General features: G+C 39.7%; 1 protein-coding gene across 1 annotated transcript in view; it reads left to right on the top strand.

The window, feature by feature from the left end:
* DNAH10 (dynein axonemal heavy chain 10) overlaps positions 1–21,147 on the top strand; it is a 152,837-nt gene that overhangs the window by 66,128 nt on the left and 65,562 nt on the right. Inside the window, exons 29-39 of the mRNA XM_072600672.1 lie at positions 418–651; positions 2,452–2,675; positions 5,166–5,435; positions 5,553–5,736; positions 10,541–10,675; positions 11,438–11,590; positions 12,144–12,332; positions 14,200–14,346; positions 18,167–18,358; positions 18,574–18,692; positions 20,495–20,653. Of these exons, the coding sequence (XP_072456773.1) occupies positions 418–651; positions 2,452–2,675; positions 5,166–5,435; positions 5,553–5,736; positions 10,541–10,675; positions 11,438–11,590; positions 12,144–12,332; positions 14,200–14,346; positions 18,167–18,358; positions 18,574–18,692; positions 20,495–20,653 (2,006 nt within the window). The remainder of the gene's footprint in view (positions 1–417; positions 652–2,451; positions 2,676–5,165; positions 5,436–5,552; positions 5,737–10,540; positions 10,676–11,437; positions 11,591–12,143; positions 12,333–14,199; positions 14,347–18,166; positions 18,359–18,573; positions 18,693–20,494; positions 20,654–21,147) is intronic.

Raw genomic sequence — 21,147 nt, forward strand, 5'->3', positions numbered from 1 at the left:
AGTATCAGTGGGTTTGGCACTGGTCTGGGGGGTCACTAAGTTTTCCCCTGCTTTATCCTTGGACACTAACTCCAGACCTAGATGAGGGGGTCCTGCAGAAGCCTAATTTGGCCACAAAGGGGCACCTGGTCAATAGAAGGTTGTTCAGTTGTATCCAACTCTTCATGACCCTGTGGACCATACTGTCCATGAGATTTTCTTGGCAAAGATCCTAGAGTGGTATGTCATTTCCTTCTTTAGTAGATTAAGGCAAACAGGTTAAGTGACTTGCCCAGGGTCACACAGCTAGTGAGTGTCTGAGGCCATATTAGTGGCATCACTGTCTTATGTGAAGGACAGAATTTTAAAAGCATTTACATAGAATGAGCTCCATCATAGTCAGTCCTGTCTGAAATCTCTATTTTTGGCCTTTGGTAGATCATGTCCGAGACCTCAAAAGATCCTGTGATCAAGAGATGCTGTGAAGCCCCAAATCGACTGACCGACCTGCAGAATATAAATGATGGGCTTGAGAAATGCCAGAAAAGCTTGAATGATTATCTGGATTCAAAAAGAAATGCCTTCCCAAGGTTCTTCTTCATCTCCGACGACGAGTTGCTGAGCATCCTCGGCAGCAGTGATCCGCTGTGTGTCCAGGAGCACATGATCAAGGTCAGGGTCCCTGCCTCGTGGGGCTCTCCCCAGGCAGTGTCAGAGATGCCACCATGGTCACTCTGTAACCAATCAGCTCTGGAAAATGCAAAGCTTTTTAGTGGAAATGGATTGAATTTGTTGATTTGGAAGCATACATAATAAGAAAGATGGCCCAGTTATTTCTGGTTTTCCATAGTGGCAAAAATCCAGTGAGACTGAGGTGATAACATTTGGTTAGAGCCTGAGATATTATTTGCTGTCTCTGGTATTCTTATTCATAATTATTCTCATATTTATATAATTTATATAATTATTCTTATACTGTGAAGCATGGTGTCATTTATTTAAGGTTAAAAAAGGTTATTTAAAAGTTAAAAAAATTCTGTACTTAAACACCAAAAAAGAGAGCATATCTATACATCACACAGCAGAATGCAAAAAGTAGTTTCTATGTGAAACCATGAATCTCCAGTTGACACTGCTTGCTTTTATAAAGATATCATAGATAGGTTACTTTCAAAATTGTCCTACTTGTCTGTAACTTCCCTTTGAACTTCTCCCTGCTCTCCTCAGTCTTCTGTTTTTTGGGGGGGGGGGGTGGGGTTTGCCATTTTTTAAAATAACACCTCCAATGTAGTAACCTCCTAACTATTTTTGGAGTTATTGAAAGGGGTGGCCAAATCAGCACCTGTGAAAATATTTAGTCATTCCTGGAGTTATGATTGGACGTCTTTCCATGAAACTCATAGAACTGCACTCTCTTTGTCAAAATTCTGTTTTGCTTTTTTTCTCCTTAAACTTTTGCTTTGAGTAGAAGTGAAGCTGTTCCCATCATCATCGTTCATTGTCTTAAGATGTTTTCTAGGGGAAAAAGTCCTAGTTTGAAATCATTTGAATGTAATCTCTAAGCTGACATTTCCCTTTCACAAGAGGGAGTATAATTAGTCTGGTTCTGACGTTATCTTCTTCTGAAGAACTTTCATTTTATTCTGATACATTGACACTCTTTAAAATCTGTTTTGTGCTGGCGATACTGCATACCTGTAATCTCTATTATGAAGCTAATGGATTGCTTGAGCTCAAGAGAGGAAGGAGAGAATAAGCATTTAGATAGCACCTACTACTTACCAGGCACTAGGTGCCTTATCAATATTATCTCATTTGATCCTCACAACAACTCTGGTGCTGTTATTTCCATTTTGTAAAGAAGGAAACTAAGGCAAACAGAGGTGAAGTGACTTACCCAGGGTCACGCAGCTAGAACATGTCTGAGGCTGGATTTGAATCCAGGTCATCTTGACTCTAGGACCAGTGTTTTATGCAGTGCACCACCTGGATGCCTCTACTTCAAGAGCTTTGTAGTAGGTTTCTAACTGATTGCTATTCTCCTAAGCCTGGTACCAATAACCCTGGGAGCAGAGGGGCATTGGGGTTTGAAATGGAGCCCATCAAAGCTTCTGTGTCAATCAGTCAACGGTGGTATCAGACCTGTGAGCAACTAATACACTTCCAACTTGGGCAAGAGAGGAAGACCGTGTCCCAGAAGCAAGAGAGCAAACACAAAACCCTGGGTTTTATGTGTTTTTATGTGACATGTGCAAAATGTCTTTCTTTTTAATGATAGCTGCCCCGGTTCTATTCACATAACTGGATATCTGAATATCTATTTGTGATCACTGCTTTCTATTTATTGCTGCACTCCCATCACCCCAGGGAATGTTTGATAGTTGAAGAACATATTTGAATCCTACTTGATGTCCTGTGGTTCTATGACATAATACAAATACAGCCGTGCTTTCTTTCCCCGGGGTTTTTCAGATGTATGATAACATAGCGTCACTGAGATTTCAAGATGGTGATAGTGGCGAAAAACTGGTGACCGCAATGATTTCCGCAGAAAATGAAGTCATGGATTTCCGAAAGATCGTGCGGGCTGAAGGGCGTGTGGAGGACTGGATGACATCAGTTTTACATGAAATGAGAAGAACAAATCGGTTAATTACCAAAGAAGCTATTTTTAGATACTGTGAAGACAGAAGCAGGTGATGTAATCATCTTAAGACATCTAAACATATTATACTAATTTAGTAATAACTATGAATAATTATTAACAGTTTAGACTTAATTTATAGACAGACCATAAGAAGTAGATTGGAATAGTTCTATAGAGGGTATATCATGTATATCTTTAGGTGATAACTTAACAAATTTACAGAAATTCAACTTACAGTGAGGCTAATTTTCTATATGAAGGTGAGTCCTAGCACATTCAGTTCAATTGAACACATTGATTAGGTATTCTCAGCATTCAGAATACAGATAGGTCCTGGGGAGGCAGGGCATATAACATTTAGCTAAGGCAGGGTCCTTGCCATCTTGAAATCCTCAGGTTAGCATGGCAACAAGACATAGACAAAAATAATGATGATTCCTAATGCATTAGAGGGGCCAAATGAAGTGTTGCTAGAGGTGTAGGGCTTAAACTATTGACCTTGAGAGTATAAGAGAAAGGTTCATGGAGAATGTGGTATTTGAGTTAGACTTCAAAAGATAGATGAGAATAAGGGAGAAGGAAGAGGGGAAGGAGGAGGACATTTCCAGGTTTTGGAAATAGTGTGAGCCAGAGGCACAGAGATGAAAAGCACAGGTCATATTCAGGGTGGTCCAGTTTTTCTGTAGCATGAAGTGTATTAAAGGAACTAATATAAGATAGCTGGAAAAACATGATGGTGCCAGATTAGGGAGGGCCTGAATGCCAGAGAGTAAGGGGTCTGAATGTTACTTAGTAGGCAAAAGGGAACAACTGATAATTTTTTCTTTTAAAAAAATTATTATGTCTTTTGTTTTTCCTTTACTTACATTTACCAATATGTGTCTCCCTCTATCCTTCCCAGGGAACCATCCCTTATGACAAAAATTAAAAACAGATTCAACAAAACCCAATACATAAAGCAGATCTGATATGATACACTATGTCCCTCACTTGGAATTCTCCCACTTTTGCAAAGTAGGAAAGGAGGTGTACCTTCATCTTCCTCTTCTTGGGCCATTATAATTTCATTGCCTTCAGCAGGATGTGGAGCTAGAGGGATAAATTAAACACAATGGAGATGCATGGTCTCCTTTGAGCGTAACAACCCTTCTAGAAGCATTTGGGTCTAATTTGCTTTTGATGCTACTAGAGATAGAAGTGATTTCTCTTTAAATCACTGAACCCAGACAGCCTTCCACCTCCATATTTGAGTCTCTTGGCACTTTGCAAAGAAGTCCTTGTTTAACTTAGTTATATTTTAGATCATGCAAAGTCATCAAGCTATCTCCAGGCAACTTGTCTGAGCCTTTATCTTTCTAGATGAGAGAGTTGTTATTTTCTCCTTTTCCTTCCTTGTGAAAGCTCCCTCACACACACACTTGACTATTTCAGGGCCTTTTCTGGACCTTTTCCAGTTGATTTGACCCTTTTGATGGTCAAGGGCGAGAACTGCATATAATGTTCAAAGGCTAGTCCATCCCACACAGTCTGGTATGATGGGAGAACATTCTCACATTTTTTTTTTTTTACTTTCGTTGCACCTTTCTGAAGATGGTCAGCACTTGTTACACACATTATATAACCCATTGACGTAACATCATCAAAGGACATTAATAGTAAGGGTTCTTAACCTGAGGTCCGTGAATTTGTTTTTTGTTTGACCCATGTCTTGGTAACGGTATTTCAACATAGTTGTCTGCCTATATAATCCTACAAATTTTATTTGATGCCTTTAAAGACGTCATTCTAACTAAGGCTCCTTGGGCTTCACCAGATCACACAGAGGTCCATGTTGCCAAAAAGGTTAGAAATCCCTGATATACAGGGATCGTGGTGGTGTAAGTTGTAGCTTTCATAACCCATAATGTTTTAAATATGGCTTAAAGAATTTTTCCTTAAATTCATTCCCTCACGCTTGCCAATGTTGATACTCATCTGCTACTTTTCTAAACATACATATAAGCCCTTCAGAATTCCTACTGATTTTAATGCCTTCCTTAAAGCAGCACACTGTGAGGGGAAAGAATTCTGGATTTGGACTCCAACATAGGGCCTCGAGGCTTCAGGTTTCCATCCTGCTTTAGGGCCTGGTTTTGCCACAAATCACTTAGATTCTGGGCTTGTTTCTTCATTTCCAAGATGAGGGTGTGGGACTAAATGATCTCTTACATTTCTTTCCATTTCTAGATCTATAATCCTGTTAGGGCAGTTTCGAGGCATCTGTGTGCTTCCATAAGCAATCAACAGCAAGCATTTATTAAGCACCTACTACATGCTGGCACTATACTAGGCACTAGGGACAAAAAAGCCAAAATAGATCAGCTTGTTTTCTACTTGGGGAGATAACATGTTCATATATATGTATTTATATACAAAATACAAAGTAAATAAAGAGTAATTTTGGAGTGGAAGGAGATGGGGAAGACTTATTCAAGATGAAATATAAGCCTATTAAATAAGACTGGCTACAGCATTGATCCCTAAGGTTTGCCTTTTATAGAGTCGAGTGGATGTTGCTCTACCAAGGCATGGTGGTGTTGGTTGCCAGCCAAGTGTGGTGGACTTGGGAGGTGGAAGACGTCTTTCGAAAAGTAAAGCAAGGAGAAAAACAGGCAATGAAAATTTTTGGCCAGAAAATGCACCAGCAGATTGATGAACTGGTAACTCAGATCACCAAACGATTAAGCAAAAATGACAGAAAAAAATATAATACGGTTCTTATCATTGACGTGCATGCCAGAGACATAGTTGATTCATTTATAAGAGGCAGGTAAGGACCTCCAGAAAAAATGTATTCTGTTTCCTCCTCTTTGGTCTATTCTTTCCCCTTTCCCCTCCCCTTTTTCCCTTCCTTCTTCATCTCCTTTATGGACACTTTCTTCTCCAGTATTCTTGAAGCTCGGGAATTTGAATGGGAAAGTCAGTTGCGCTTTTATTGGGACCGAGAACCAGATGAATTGAACGTCCGTCAATGTACTGGAACTTTTGGCTATGGTTACGAGTATATGGGTCTGAATGGACGATTAGTCATCACGCCAACTACAGACCGCATCTATTTGACACTTACCCAGGTAAAGGTCAGGGATACGCATACATACACACACACAGACACACACACACAAACACACAGACACACAGACACACACACATGCAAACACCTTTTATTTTTTAACTATTTAATTGGCTAATATTTAGCTAATAATGGCAACTCATATGATCTATATGGATCATAAGTTGCCTCTCTCTGTATATATAATATCTAATCATGAGTTGCCATTATTAAGCAGTTTATAGACTCAAAGAGTCACTTTTCCCTTTTCTCAAATGGCTTGTTTTCCCATCTTGCTCATAGTCAGAGCTAGTGTTGTGACTTTAACCTTCCCCTCGAAGGTTAACATGTGTCTCTGCTCTATATGTATCTTTGTACTTATTTCTGTACACGTTGTCGACCCCCATTAGAATATAAACTTCTGAGGGTAGGAACTGTTTCTGCTTCATCCTCAGTGCCCATCCCAGTGCCTGACACATAATAAACGCTTAATAAACAAATACTGATGGATTGAACTTTCTTTTGTAGGCCTACGATAAGTGAAATAGTAAGAATGTAGTTATTTTAACATTGTCAATTAAAGTTCAATGTAAAAAAAGGCTTTATGCCAGTGATTGGAAAACAGCTGTATGTAGAGCCACCAGTATGATTCAATTCAACAAACATTTATTAAGCGCTTGTTGTTGTCACTAGTGAAATGTAACAAAAAGGTAAACTGAGGAATATTTCTCTGAGAAAGTTTATGGTTTATTAGCAGGGTCACAAAAAAACCAATAAATCAGGTCAATAGATTGCCTCAGTTTCCAGCCAACATCCCAGAATTGAAGATGCAACTCATTTTTATGAGCATAGAATAAAGGACAGAACAGAAATCATATCATTGGTTATGGAATTGGCAACATAATTAGGTTGATGGATCTTGATTGGTTAGATTAAAGGAAGTGGGCATAGCACACATTTGGGATTGACCACTTCCCCCTGTTTCTAAGAAATGCTTTTGTGACTTTATGGGTCCCAGGTGCATCCTGAGGTTAGTGATAGGAAATCAGGGATATGGACTCAGTGGTGCCTGATAGTTAGATAAGACTGCCTTTTTAACTTGCAAGGATGAGGCTAAAGATGGGAGATGGTCACCTAGTTTGTATCTCAAGGGTAACACACTTCGGAGTTTCTTAGGCTGAAGTTGTGTGGACGTCCCTTGGCAGGAGTGATTTACAGGTGTTGCTGAAATAATTCCAATAAAGAGTATTTTAGGAGACCATTGAACCTCTAAACTTAAGAGATTTTCTTTAACTGACAGAGGTTGTGGAAAAACTCAGACTTTTGCACCTAACTTCACAGAAGGAGGCTGAACTTTTAAACTCAGGCTTCTTCACTTAGAAACAAAAAAGATGCTTAGGTTTGTCATTGTGAATATAGAATATGGTTACAGAATAAAATCACTTACAGAGTAAAATCAAATTTAAATACATGATCAATACCTGATTTTGACACTGTATGAGAACATTGTTTTTTGCTCTAGGAGACATGCAGAGTTCAATTCATCTAAGTCCCATTCCTGGTGAGGGAACCTAGGCAGTGCAGTGGATAGAGCTTTTGGCCTGGAGTCAGGAAGACCTGAATTCAAATCCAGCGTCAGGCACTCATTTGCTAGGTGATCTTGGGCAAGTCACCTGGGCAACTCAACAACAACAATGACATCGTGTAGGGAGATAAGATACCCAGATAACTCCAGTAATAAGCAACACATATTAAGTGCTTTGGGAAAGTTCAAAATACTAGACCAAAGAAGAAATTATTATTCACAGAGAAGATAAGGAAGGCTATGGGGAGCAGGTGACTTTAGAACTGACTGTTAGTGAGTGGACAGGCAAACAGGGGGCTAGACAATATTCCAGGCATACAGAACGGTGTGAGTGAGCACAGAACAGATGAGGGGAAGGGCACGATGTGTTTGGGAGGTGAGGCAAGGAGTGGTCCCTCGTCTGGTTGGAGTAAACTGTATGCATAAAGCTGGAAAAGTAGCATGGCAGCAGATTATGAAGGGTCTTAAATACCCAGAAGAGGAGTTTGAACTGTGCACACTAGAGTCCTAAGTCTAGAGCTAGAAAGGACCTTAGAGACCATCAAACCCAATCCTCTCATTTTACAGATGAGGAAACTGAGGCAGGCAGAGGTTAAGTGACTTGCTCAGGGTCACACAACTAGTAAGTGTTTGAGTCAGGATTGGAACCCAGGTCTTCCTGACTCAAGGTCCAGGGCTCTATCTTTTAGCCAGAAGATACTGTAGAAAGAATCCTTTTTCAGGTACAGTTGAACCAGATGGCTTCTGGTGAGAAGGCACCTGAACATTTTTGTGATCAAGTCCTATCAGAATAACACATTCTTCAGAATGCTAAGGCTCTATGAGTATTCTTGTGGATACTCACAGACCCTCGTACCACTCAGTATTCAGTTTTCGGAGGTTGCTGTGGCTGAAAAAAATCATCCCCCCCTTGGGCCACCTGGTCTGAATTTAGCAAGGCAGGTCCTAGAATGACAGACATTTCTAGGACAGACAGTCCATTGGTAGGTCCACATGGAAAACTTTTCCAGTGCTAGAGCTTATACTCTCCTAGCAAATAGTCTTTGAGGCTCAGGGTCATTTCCATACTATACCAAGTCATCAGAATAGGACTTTAAAAATTAAATGGAAAATTTTTAACATACATTTATTATCTTTTATTTCAATTCAACAAACATTTGTTAAGTACCTACTATGTGCCAGGCACTGTGCTAACTGCTGGGAATACAAATATGAAAAAGAGCCAGTCCCTGCCCCCTCAAGGAGATTACAATCTAATGGGAGAGGGAACATGGCTTGGTGAAAGGGTAGGGTAGAGTGTTCCTTATAGCAGAAATTGGCATTCCCTGGAAGGCTGTGAGTCCTCTATAAAGGGAGGCATTGGAACTGAATGTCTTCCCTCCAGCCCTCCAAGTCAGAGGGAGAGGCAGCGGAGTGTGAAGAGCTGAGGAGATGTTGAATATCTGAACCAGAGGCCTTCTTCATGGCGATGAGATTCCAGAGGATCAACTCATCCTGAGTGGGACTTGGTGTTCCCTGCAGCCAAGCCAGCAAATCACTGATGGAAAATGTCTCTTCTCTCTACCTTCCTTTCTCTGCCCCGGGACAAACTCTTTGTTACAACAAACAGAATAAGAATTTAATGGAACTTTACATAAGGAAGATTATTCTGGCAGAGGTATTTAATTAATTTAACAGATATTTAAGTGCCTACCATACGCAAGTGGTTAGATGTTGGAGACACAAACACAACACGTGGTTTCTTGGTCTTTCAGTGCTTTTGTTCATTGTTCAGTCCTCTCAATCAAGTCCAACATTTAATGATCCCATTCCGGGTTTTCTTGGCAGAGGTAACTGTATTGATTTGCCATTTCCTTCTCCAATTCATTTAACAGCTGAGGAACTGAGACAAACAGGGTTAAGTGACTTATCCAAGGTCAGTATGCTCTATCCACCTAGCTGCTCCTTCCACCCCTATGGAAAATGGATTTGAGGAAGGAGAGAATGGAGGCAGGAAAATCTGCTGGGACACTGTGGTGCTCATATGGACAACAAAGGGCTATACTAGCCTGGTTGGCAGTGGGAGGAGAATTTCCTCAATGGATGCAAGAGATAACTTACAGGGGGAGTGAACAAGACTTGGCAGTCAGTGGGACGTGAGAAGGAAGAGTCAAAGATAATGGGGAAGGTTTCAGAGACTCAGTTTCTGGGAGACTCAGTCATCAGCAGCACCGTTGGCTAAAATAATGAGCTGAGAGCAAGCAGAGCAGCTCAGAACCAGGGAAGCGCAGAACTGCAGAGCTGGCAGGGGCCGTGGCGGTCACCAAAGCCAACGCTTTCCCCAAAGGACCCCCATCAAGGCAGGCCTGACAAGTGGTTATCCATCTTCTGCATGGAGGCTTCCAGCCCTCCACATTCTGCTGTGTTGGGAAGCTTTTCCCGACATCTAGTCCAACCTCTCCTAGTTCTGCCTGTGGAGCAAAGGGAAAAAAGGCGATTCCCTCTTGTATAGGACGGCCTTTTGGAAACTTGAGATAACTTTCGTGGTTTCCATAAACCTTCTCTTCCCCAGGCTAAACATGGTCAGTTCTACAATCTGTCCTCTATGGCATGGATTTAAGGCTTCCCACCACTGTGGCTGCCTTCTTTTGGACACTCTTGAGTTTGTCAACATCCTTCCTATGTGCTTTCCCTATCCCTATGCTTTCCCTAACTTGTACTTGTGAAGTGAATTCCTTGAATTCAAGAGTATAACTTAACATTTATTTTTAGGCAGCTGGTTGTTGCAGTGGATAGGACGCTAGACTTGGAGTCAGGAAGACCTGAGTTCAAATCTAGCCTTAGACACTCACTAGCTATGTGACCCTAGGCAGGTCACTTAATTCTCTGTGCCTCAGTTTCCCTACCTGTAAAATGGGGATAATAATAGCACCTACCTCTCAGGGTTATTGTAAAGATCAAATAAGATAATGTTTGTAAAGCATTTAGCACAGTGTCTGGCACATAGTAGGCACTTAAGAAATGTTTGTTTCTTTCTGGCAGTGGGAGGACAGGGTAAGAGAGAGGTTTTTGGTTCCTAGAAGGTCTGTTAGAGAATCACAATTATAAGAATAGATTTATATTAGTTTCTCTTTTTATGTACACCTGCAGCACATTTTTTGTTATGTTACTGGACTTCCAGAATAATTTTTGTTGTCAACCAATGTCCATCTATATTTTATATGAATATATATGTTTTCCTTTTGTGCTTGGCTTCTGACAGGCATTGTCCATGTATTTGGGTGGGGCACCAGCAGGGCCAGCAGGGACGGGCAAAACAGAGACCACCAAAGACCTCGCCAAAGCCTTGGGCTTGCTTTGTGTTGTAACCAATTGTGGAGAAGGCATGGATTACAAGGTAAGGAACTTTACAATCCTTTCTCTTTACCAGAGAGGGCTACAGTGACTTCCAAGGACAGTGCATTGCCCTGCATGCCCTGCTGTGGTGAAAGGAAATGGGATGTTTTAGAAAAGATTCTCTATCAAGTTTGGGCCTGGTGATCTCTGAAGTTTGTTCAAATCTGGGTGTAATTCCCTATCATTCTGCCCTTCTTTCACTACATAGATGTTTAATATGTGTTTGTTAATTAGTTAAATTAAAGAAAATGTGGTAGAGGGTGGTTTTTGTTTTTCATTTTCTGGATAGGATTCTTCCTTCAGGGTCTGTGAGTCCCTCCTGATTTGGGGCAGAAACAAAGGCAGGGCCTCAGCCGCTGGTTCCTGGTCATTTCCTGGCTTTTAAAGTCTATCGAACTCATGGGAAGGGTGAATGATGGGGAAGACGACAAGGAGCAAGTAGAACCTTGGTTCTCCCAGAGAGTCGCAAGATCCCTAGATTCGTAGTGAGGAGCTCTGTGGGGAAAAAAGGAGAAGACTGCTGAGTTGAGTCAGCGAGGTTATAGAGCTCTGGGCTTGGAGTTCAGGAAGACCTGGGCTCAAATCCTGCCTCAGTCATTTACAAGCTGCTGTTCAGTTCACCTTGGTGACCTTGGCTTCTACATCTGTAAAATGAGGGGAATGGATCAGATGACCTCTTAGGTTCCTTCTCCTTCCACATCTCTGATTCTCTGCCCCAGCATAAGCAAAGCATTGATGTGGTCTGACGTTCCTTTGGCTTCAGGCTGTTGGAAAGATTTTTTCGGGTCTGGCCCAGTGCGGAGCTTGGGGCTGTTTTGATGAGTTCAATCGCATTGATGCCTCTGTGCTCTCAGTCATCTCTTCCCAAATTCAGACCATTCGAAACGCTCTGATCCATCACCTGACAACATTTCAGGTGAGCATGATGGGTGGGCACTTGGGGTTTCCATGGGCAGAAGGAGGAAGTGACCTTTTCTTTCATCTTTCTTGGATTCCTCACTGGGATTCAGTCAGATGTTCTGCCCATACACATTCTTCCCAATCTCCAGATTTCCTAGAGATGAACTTTTAGTCTTGGCAGAACTGTTGCCAACCCTGGTGTTTACTTTCCCCAAAGGTATTGCTAAGAACTACCCTGCAGGAGGCAGGTGAGCCTGGGCCTCAGACCTGAGGGCACCACATTTCATAGCTGGGTGGAAGAGGACAGGGAGATGAACCTCCATCCTTCAATGCTTCAGCCTCATGGAGACAAGAAGGAACAAACCAGACAGTTTAGGTCTCTCTCTCCTGAGCTCAACTTTTTCTTCCCAAGCACTTGGAGGGCAGGACCTAGGGTTATATTTGTCTTGTCTCCCCAGCCCCTAGCCCAGCAACCTGCTCAAATGAGGGTGTGGTATTTTTTTGGCTGAATCGAACTGAATTCTTTGTTGTGTGGAGGGCTGACTTGTCCTCACCTTTCTGTGCTCTAGTTTGAAGGCCAAGAAATTTCCCTGGATTCTCGCATGGGCATCTTCATTACTATGAATCCTGGGTATGCTGGCCGGACAGAACTCCCGGAGTCTGTGAAGGCTTTATTCAGGCCTGTGGTTGTAATTGTGCCAGACCTCCAACAAATCTGTGAGATCATGCTGTTCTCCGAGGGATTTCTTTTGGCAAAGGTAGGAGACTATAATTACTGCAAAGTGACAGAGCCTTAGACCTTTCGCCTTCCTGCTAGGTTTTTGTAATGTCTCTTCTTCTCTTACCATTATCTCCTACAGTTACAGTTTTAAGCATTTTAACTCTCAAAGACCCCTCCCCTCCTCCCCCCAACCTCACACCCCCTGCCTTTGGTTTCTATTTATTTTGTGTCTTCAGAAAACAAGGTAAAGACCTTTTTCTCTGTTAGTTGATGACTGCGAACAAGAAGGTTCCAATGCATACCCAAGGTTCCCCCTCCCAACCACAAGACACATATTGCTTCATCATGATTGTAGGAGACCTGGCCCTGTGATTTCATTGCCTACCAATGCAAGCTGGCATCTTCTATGCACCTGGGCCATGGAGAGGCCAGGTGACTCATCGAAGGTTAAACCTCTAGCATGAATCAGAGGCAGGACAAGAAGTCACATCTTGCTGGTCTTTCACCAATAAAATGACTGGAGGTGTTGAATAGTGAACATTTTCAGTGTAATGGGGTGATGTAGGCTGGTCAAATGAGGCCCTCAGAGAGGAGTGGGGGAACAGATAGGATGACTGATGGTCTTTAAACTCAGCCCCTGATGCCAAAAGAATTCTTATCCTCATGTTGCTTCCTTGGGATTGATGTATTCCACAGGGTAAGAGCCTGTTTATCCCAGATAAATGAGCACCTTTTTGTCAAAGATTCTTCCTTTGTCCTTAGTATCAAATACTGTTGACTGATCACTCATCAGGCCATTCAGAATCAGTCTGTGTTCTGGACATCCTGGATACGAGTCTGACTTCACTTCACACAGACTCAAAGAAGCATAGAATATGTGAAGGAAGTACGAGCAGGAATGGATCTCCTCCTGTCAGTGCCCCTCTTTTTATCTGAGAGGAAACTGAGGCCCAGAGACAGGAGGCAATTTGAATTACCTGGTCAGAGAAGAAATAAGTAGCAGAAGTTAGATTCAAACCCAGGTCCTCTGAATCCATATCCAGGGCTCTTTCCATTGCACCTCATGTCTCCTTGTATCTTTTGTGCATGTGAGTGAGCCACCAGGTATTTGTAGTGTGCTGTTGATGGATCCTGTAGTTAGATCAGAGGATTTTGTAGGAGGTACATATCACAGTAGATAGAATGCTGGACCTGGAGTCAGGAAGACCTGAGTTCAAATCCAGTCTCAGATACCACCAATATATCTGTGAAAAGGGGATAATAATAGTACCTGCCCCTCAGGGTTGTTGTGAGAATCAAATGAGACAGTCTTGATAAAGTGCTTAGCATAATCACCTGGCTCATAGTAAATGTTAGCTCTTATTATTAATTCTTATCCTTGTACCTTGATTTTTTTTTTTTGTTTTAAGGACCTTGGGTCCCTTTAAGATCATCACGACAAAACAGAATTCATCCTGTTGTCTTGTTGGGATCCTGGGGAAGGGTATTTGGATCTCGTCTTTCTCAGCTGCTCTTCATGTCTACCATTCAGGCACTGGGGGTGGTAGATTGAGACTTCTTGGAACAGATTTCAATGATGATTTTGTTTTAAGACAAAGTGAACCAAAGTGTTATTTTTGACATATTTCAAACTTATTCTTCAAGGTGTAAGAGTTATATAATTATACACAATGAGGTTTTTGGGAAATTCCCCTTCCCTCCATTTGATTTTTGGTGTACTCAGCAACATTTTGTAAGGTGTTTGATTTTTCCCTCATTTCTTTTTAGCTTTGAAATAGATTCAGACAATCCTGTTTGTATACCCAAAGAGAAGTGTTGAGCTTTGCTTTGTATTTCATGTCACATAGAGGCTCTAATTTCTGCCTGGGTTTTATCTTTCATCGAGGATTTCTTTTGTCAAACAGACACTGGCCAAAAAGATGACTGTGCTGTACAAACTGTCCCGGGAGCAGCTGTCCAAACAGCACCATTATGACTTTGGACTGAGGGCTCTTAAGTCAGTGTTAGTGATGGCTGGTGAACTGAAGAGAGGGTCTTCTGAACTAAAAGAGGTAAATGTCACATCCAGTACCATTCACCACATCTTCATTTCCTAACTAAGGATAATAATAACAATAAAAAGGCAGTTAGGTGGCTCCATGGAGGGGACACTGAACCAGGAGTCAGGAAGACCTGAGTTCCTAGCCATGTGGCCCTGGGCAAGTCACTTGACCTCTGTCTGCCTCAATTCCTTTGTCTGTAAAATGGGCGTAGTAATGGTACCTACCTCCTAGTCATGTTGTGAAATAATGTGAGATAATAATTGTAAAGTGCTTGGCAAGTTTTAAAGCCCAATACCAAAGAAAGCTATTATTGTTCATCATAATAACAAAAAATAAAACTTTAAAAAAGGAAAAGGATTAAGGTAACACAAGGAATCAAGATAGTACAAAGAGCAAAATAAACACTTTGAGATCAATCAAAAACTACTGTGGAGGCTTGAGAATAAAGAAATCAGAGATGAGGGAGAAAGAGGATGTAGAAAATTTCTGGTTGTCCAGATGATTACAAAAAGTCAAAGAAAATGAAAATGCAGTATGTATGCAACAAGAAACAAATAATTTATGCTTTGTTAATATAATTAATGGCAGACCCGTTATGTCAAGGTAGATGTTGGAAACTAACTTCTTTGCAAAACTGGAAAGAAGTGAGTTTGGATAATATCCATAATTATTAGCTTGCCAGCAAAGCACTTTGGCATTTTCCTCTCAAATGCAAGACTGATTCTCCTTTCTTTTTTTAAAAACTAATTTTTAAATTGATTTTTGTTGTTGTGATTGTTGTTGTTCAGTCATTCAACTTAGTCCAACTCTTCATTGTCCCACAGACCATGCCAGGCCCTTCTATCCTCCACTATCTCCTGAAGTCCATCCATTTCCATGTTTGCTGTTTCCATGACACTATCCGTACATCTCATCCTCTGCTGTGCCCTTCTCCTTTGGCCTTCAATCTTTCCCAACATTAGAATCTTTCCAGTGAGTCCCATCTTCTCATTATGTGGTCAAAGTATTTAAGCTTCAGTATTTGACCTTCCAGTGAATAACCTGAATTAATTTCTTTAAGCATTGACTAATCTGATCTCCTTCCTGTTCAAGAGATTCTTATAAGTCTTCTTCAGCACCACATTTCAAAAGCATCAATTCTGCTGTGCTCAGCTTTCCTTATGGTCCAACTACCACAACCATATATTGCTTCTGGAAAAGTGATAGACCATGTGGACCTTTGTTGGTAAGGTGATGTCTCTGCTTTTTAGTATGTTGTCCAGATTTGCCATAGTTCTCCTTCTAAGGAGTAAGTGCCTTTTAATTTCTTGGCAACAGTCTCCATCTGTAGTGATCTGTGAGTCCAAGACTATGAAATCTGACACTACTTCCATTTCTTCTTGTATTTTCCAGGAGGTGATAGGACCAGTTGCCAAGATCTTAGTTTTTTTTATGTTAAGCTTCTAGCGAGCTTTTAATCTCTTTTCTTTCACCCTTATCAGGAGGCTTCTTCATTTTCTTCCATCAGAGTAGTACCATCTGTATATCTGAGATTGATGGTATTTCTCCTGACAATCTTAATTCTGGCTTTTGATTTGTCCAGCCTATCACTTCACATTATGTACTCTTCATATAAGTTAAATAATGTGACAATATACATACTTGTTGTATTCCTTTTCCAATCTTAAACCAATCAGTTGTTCTGTGTTCAGTTCTTACTGTTGCTTCTTGCCTTGATTACAGGCTCCTCAGGAGACAAATAAGACGATGTGGCATTCTCATCTCTTTGAGGACTAGTTACATTTTGGTGTGATTCACACAGTCAAAGGCTTTAATGTAGTCAATGAAGCAGAAATAGATGTTTTATTCTGGAACTCCCTTGCTTTCTCCATAATCCAGTGAATGTTGGCAATTTGGTCTCTAGTTCTTCTGCTTCTTTGAAAACCAGTCTGCTCTTCTGGTAATTCTCGGTTCACATGCAGAATCTGAAGCACAACGTTGCTGGCCTGTGAGATGAGAGCACTTGTTCAGTAATTTGAACATTCCTTGGCATTGCCCTTCTTTAAGAAACCAATCCTTTCCAATCCAATGACCACCGCTGAGTGCAGCACTTTAACAGCACCATCTTTGATGATTTTAAATAGCTCAGTTGAAATTCCATCACCTCCACTAGCTATATTGTTAGCAATGCTTTTTCGGGCCCACTTGACTTCATTCTCTAGGGGTCTGGCCCTAGATCCATAACCACACCATTGTTATTTTATACCACCTAAATTTCTCCCTGTGTACATACTCTTTCCTCTTCCTAGAAAGTCATTTCATATAACACATTTATTTTTATAATAAGAGGAAAAAGAAAAAAATTTGAAAAAACTCTGACAATATATGTAATATTACATACCTGTGGACCATTATTTCTATAATAGAGTGGGAGGTTTTAAAAAATTTAATTTTTTTCAGTTAAAAAAAATCTATTTTTCTTCCTCTCACTTCCCAACTGCTTCCCCCTCTTTAGTGAAAGAAAAAAAATTAAAACAAAACCTTTATAACAGATGTACCTAGTCAAACAAAATAAATTTCCTCAATGGCGAACTCCAAAAATGTGTGTCTCTACACCCTGAGTCTCTTATCTGTCATAGAGGAGGTAGGTAGCATGCTTCAGCAGTCCTTTGGAATCCTTTGCTCATGTGTTGATCAGAGTTCTTAAGCCTTTCAAAGTTATTTATTCTTATAATGTTGGTACTATTGTATAAATTATTTTCTTGGTTCAATTCACATCAGTTGATATAAACCTTCTCAAGTTTTTCTGAAACTATCCCCTTCATTATTTCTTACAGTACAATAGTATTCCATTATATTCATATGCCATAATTTTTCAGCCATTCTTTAATTGATGGACACTCCTCTTAATTTCCATTTCTTTGCAACTACAAAAATTGCTGCTATAAATATTTTTGTACAAGTGAGTCTTTTTCCTCTTTCTTTGATTTCTTTGGAGTATAGATGTAGTAGTAGTATCACTAGGTCAAAGGTTATGCACAGTTTGATAGCTTTTCAGGTTATAGTTCCAGATTGCTTTCCATAATGACTGGACCAATTCATAACTCAGCCTTACTGACATTTGTTATTTCCTTTTTTTGTAAACTTTGTTTACATCTGATGGGTGTGAGGCAGAATCTCAGAACTGCTTTAATTTGTGTTTATTTATTATGATGTAGATAATTTTTATTGATTTTTTTAATTGACAACTTGAATGTCTTCCTCAGAAAACTGCTCATTCATATCCTTTGACCACACATCAGTTGGGGAGGAGTTTGTCTTCTCATATCCTCATTTTGTAATGAAGTTTGTTTGTTTTGTTATATTCATTTTTAATTGTTTTGTGTTTTTTTCATTTACATTGTTGTACTCATTACGTACACTGTTTTCCTGGTTCTGCTTACTTCACTTTTGCATCAGTTCATGAAAGTCTTTCTATGCTTCTTTGTATTTGTCACATTTGTAATTTCACACAGTGCAACATATTCCATTTTATTCATATACCACAATTTGTTTAGCTATTCCCCAGTTGATAGACATCTGCTTTGTTTCTAGTTCTTTGCCATCACATAAAGCATTCCTACCAACTTTGGTGAACATGGCCCTTTCTTTTTATCAAAGTTCTTTTTAATTTTCCATAATTAGAATTGTTGGTTTTATCATCAGTGTTCCCCTTTATCCCTTATGTGGTCATAAACTGAACTGAACTGAAAGTGAATGCTTCCTTCCTTCCCTAATTTGTTTATAATGTCACCCTTTATCTCTAAGTAACATTTTTAAAAAAGACATCTTGTGATTTCATGTTGACCAGGATGTGGTCCTGATGAGGGCTCTCAGGGACATGAATCTGCCCAAGTTTGTGTTTGAAGATGTTCCTCTTTTCCTCGGCTTGATTTCTGACTTGTTTCCTGGGCTCGATTGTCCTCGAGTTCGCTACCCCAGTTTCAATGATGCAGTAGAACAAGTGCTAGAGGAGAATGGTTATATCGTCTTACCGATTCAGGTAAAAAGCAGGTGGGGAACAGATGGATAGTTCTTTCGGAAGTCTGAAGTCCTTCACCTCTTTCCCATAGCTCTTCTTTTGGAAAATAGTAGATAAGAATATTCCTTTTTTTTAGAGATTGATTTATGATGGAGAGTCTTATTTATTTAAAATTAATGTTATAATTATAAGCTTGAGAGATGTTTTTTAACTGGCTGACAATATATATCTTATAGGTGGATAAAGTGGTTCAAATGTATGAGACCATGTTAACCCGCCATACCACTATGGTGGTTGGACCTACCAGAGGTGGCAAGACAGTTGTCATCAACACTTTATGTCAGGCCCAGACAAAGTGAGTATGGAAGCACATGTAATAGTTGGCAGGATTGTCATACTTTGCCTCAGTTTTTATTTTCCTGGAATTGTAAAAGAATCACTTTTTGTAAGTAGATTATTTTTGGTTCATATTCTTTTGTGGAATGATTTAGTCAGCACATTTTAGGATGTAAAATAGTGATGATCTTGAACATTTGACTGAGGTTCAATTTCTGTCTGTAACATGAGAATCATAACACCTCTGCTAACCTCATGGGGGTATTTTAAGGGTAATAATTAAATTCAGATTTGCCCTTTGGCCAGATTATTCCCAGAAAGCAAGGTAGGCATATTGGGATGAGTTGAGGATGGAGTTGGGCATGTGTTTTGATCAGTTGTATATGGTAGGCTAATGACCAGAAGAACTCATACATTTTCCAAAGGGTCTTTTACTACCAGTGATTAATTTAGGTTAAGGAAGGACAAAAACTTTAATGCTTTGAGATTTTCAGAAAATCATAAATCTGAGTTACTAATATTATTATTTCTGAGAGGGATGGGAGTTTTATTTTTTGATATCTTATTTCACTCATAAGTGAATTGTTAATCTGATCTGCATATATATGTATATATATTTGTTCTGCTACAAATATTAATATATATGTGTATGTGTGTAAACATATTATATGTACATACACATATATTAATATATACATACACACACATGCACATATATATTAATATGTATGGCAGAACAAATAAATACTATAAAAGAAGATTGAATAGAGAACTTGGCATGGAGTCAGGCAGACATCCAATTTGACCTCAGACCTCTCTGGGCCTCTGTTTCCTTATCTGTAAAATGAGGGGGTTAGACTCAGTGATTTCTAAGGTCTTTTCAAATTCTTTAATACCTTGTGGTTCTATTCTTTGTGGTTATCATCCCTAACAAGTAATCCTTAGCAGGCATAGCAATTAAGATAGATAAAGCATTTATTTTAAAATGTTTTATTTTTAAATCCAATTATTTTTAGGTCTGCATTCTTTCTTTTCCACCTCCCCCCACCCACTGAAAAAGCAAGAAAAATAAAACTCAAGTGTAATGAAGCAAAATAAATTCCCACATTGGCCATGATAAAAAAAGTCTCAAATCAGCACCAATAATGCATTGATGCACTTATTTTACCATAGCCCCTCCAAGCATCTGTAATTTTCTTTTTTTAGTCAACTTGCCAATCTTCTGGGATGAAACTCCAAGTTGTTCTAACATATGATTTTCTAATTAATAGTGATTTAGAGCATTTTTCCTCTTGTGGCTATTGATAGCTTAGATTTCTTCCCTGTGAAACTGACTATTCATATACTTTGACCATTTATTAACCAGGAGAATGGCTCTTTTTGTGTAAATCTGAATCTGTTCTCTTTATATAGCAGAATGAGATCTTTATCAGAGAAACTTGTTGCAAAGATTTTCCCAACTTGTACCTGTTTCTCTCTTAATTTTACCTGCATTGATTTTGTTTATGCAAAACCTTTTTAATTTTATGTAATCAAAACTGTACATTTTGCCTTCTTTGGTCCTTTCTATTTTGGTCATGAACTCTTACCCTATCCATAAATCTGGCAGATAATTTCTTCCCTGATTCCCTAATTTGTTGATGATATGAGAGCCTTATGAAGGGTCAGGCATGTAGAGTTCTGAAGTTAGTTTTTCCTTAGCTGGTGTTGCATTTTCAACCTTGGGCTGCAGATCTGAATCTAAACACCCAGTTTAGGTACAGCTCTCTGGTTTTCCTCTTTGATTTCAATGGCTTAACATATCAGGTGTTTTTAAATTAGGCTTGGCTTAGTGACGAAGATCTACATACTAAACCCCAAGGCAATGAGTGTGATAGAATTATATGGCATTTTGGATCCTACCACCCGAGATTGGACAGATGGAGTGTTGTCAAACATCTTCAGGGAGACCAATAAGCCAACTGACAAGAAAGAGAGAAAGTAAGTGTTCTCAGAAATCATGAAGAGTTTAGTCAGTTAACAGGAAACAGTTAACAGGTTTCACTAATGGCTTGGGTGAAGAAAGTTTATCATTGTGATTATTAAGCAGACAGACGTCAGGATATACAGGTCAAGAGTATGATTAAGAATTACTTTGTGGCAAAATGAGGTCAGGAAAGATTCCAATTTTATATTTTAGCTCAAAATCTGTTATAACAAATCCCCAGAATAATTCCAAAACTACATCACAAAAGTCACTTTCCTCACTCTGAAGGCTGGCTTTCATTATTATTTCAAATGATATTTGATAGAACAAAGTTCCAGTATAACAGAGTGATTGGGAAAGGATCTGTGGGTGGATATAACCCATATGTTACTTTGCCTTACTTGTTGAAACAGCTAATGTACAATTTGTTTTGTGATGCTATAATGCCCAAAGTTATTTAAGTGTATTGGGAGAGAGACTGCTGACTTTAGAATCCAGGAGCTTATTT

The sequence above is a fragment of the Notamacropus eugenii genome, chromosome 4 (genome assembly GCF_028372415.1).
Source record: "Notamacropus eugenii isolate mMacEug1 chromosome 4, mMacEug1.pri_v2, whole genome shotgun sequence".
Lineage (NCBI taxonomy): Eukaryota > Metazoa > Chordata > Mammalia > Diprotodontia > Macropodidae > Notamacropus > Notamacropus eugenii.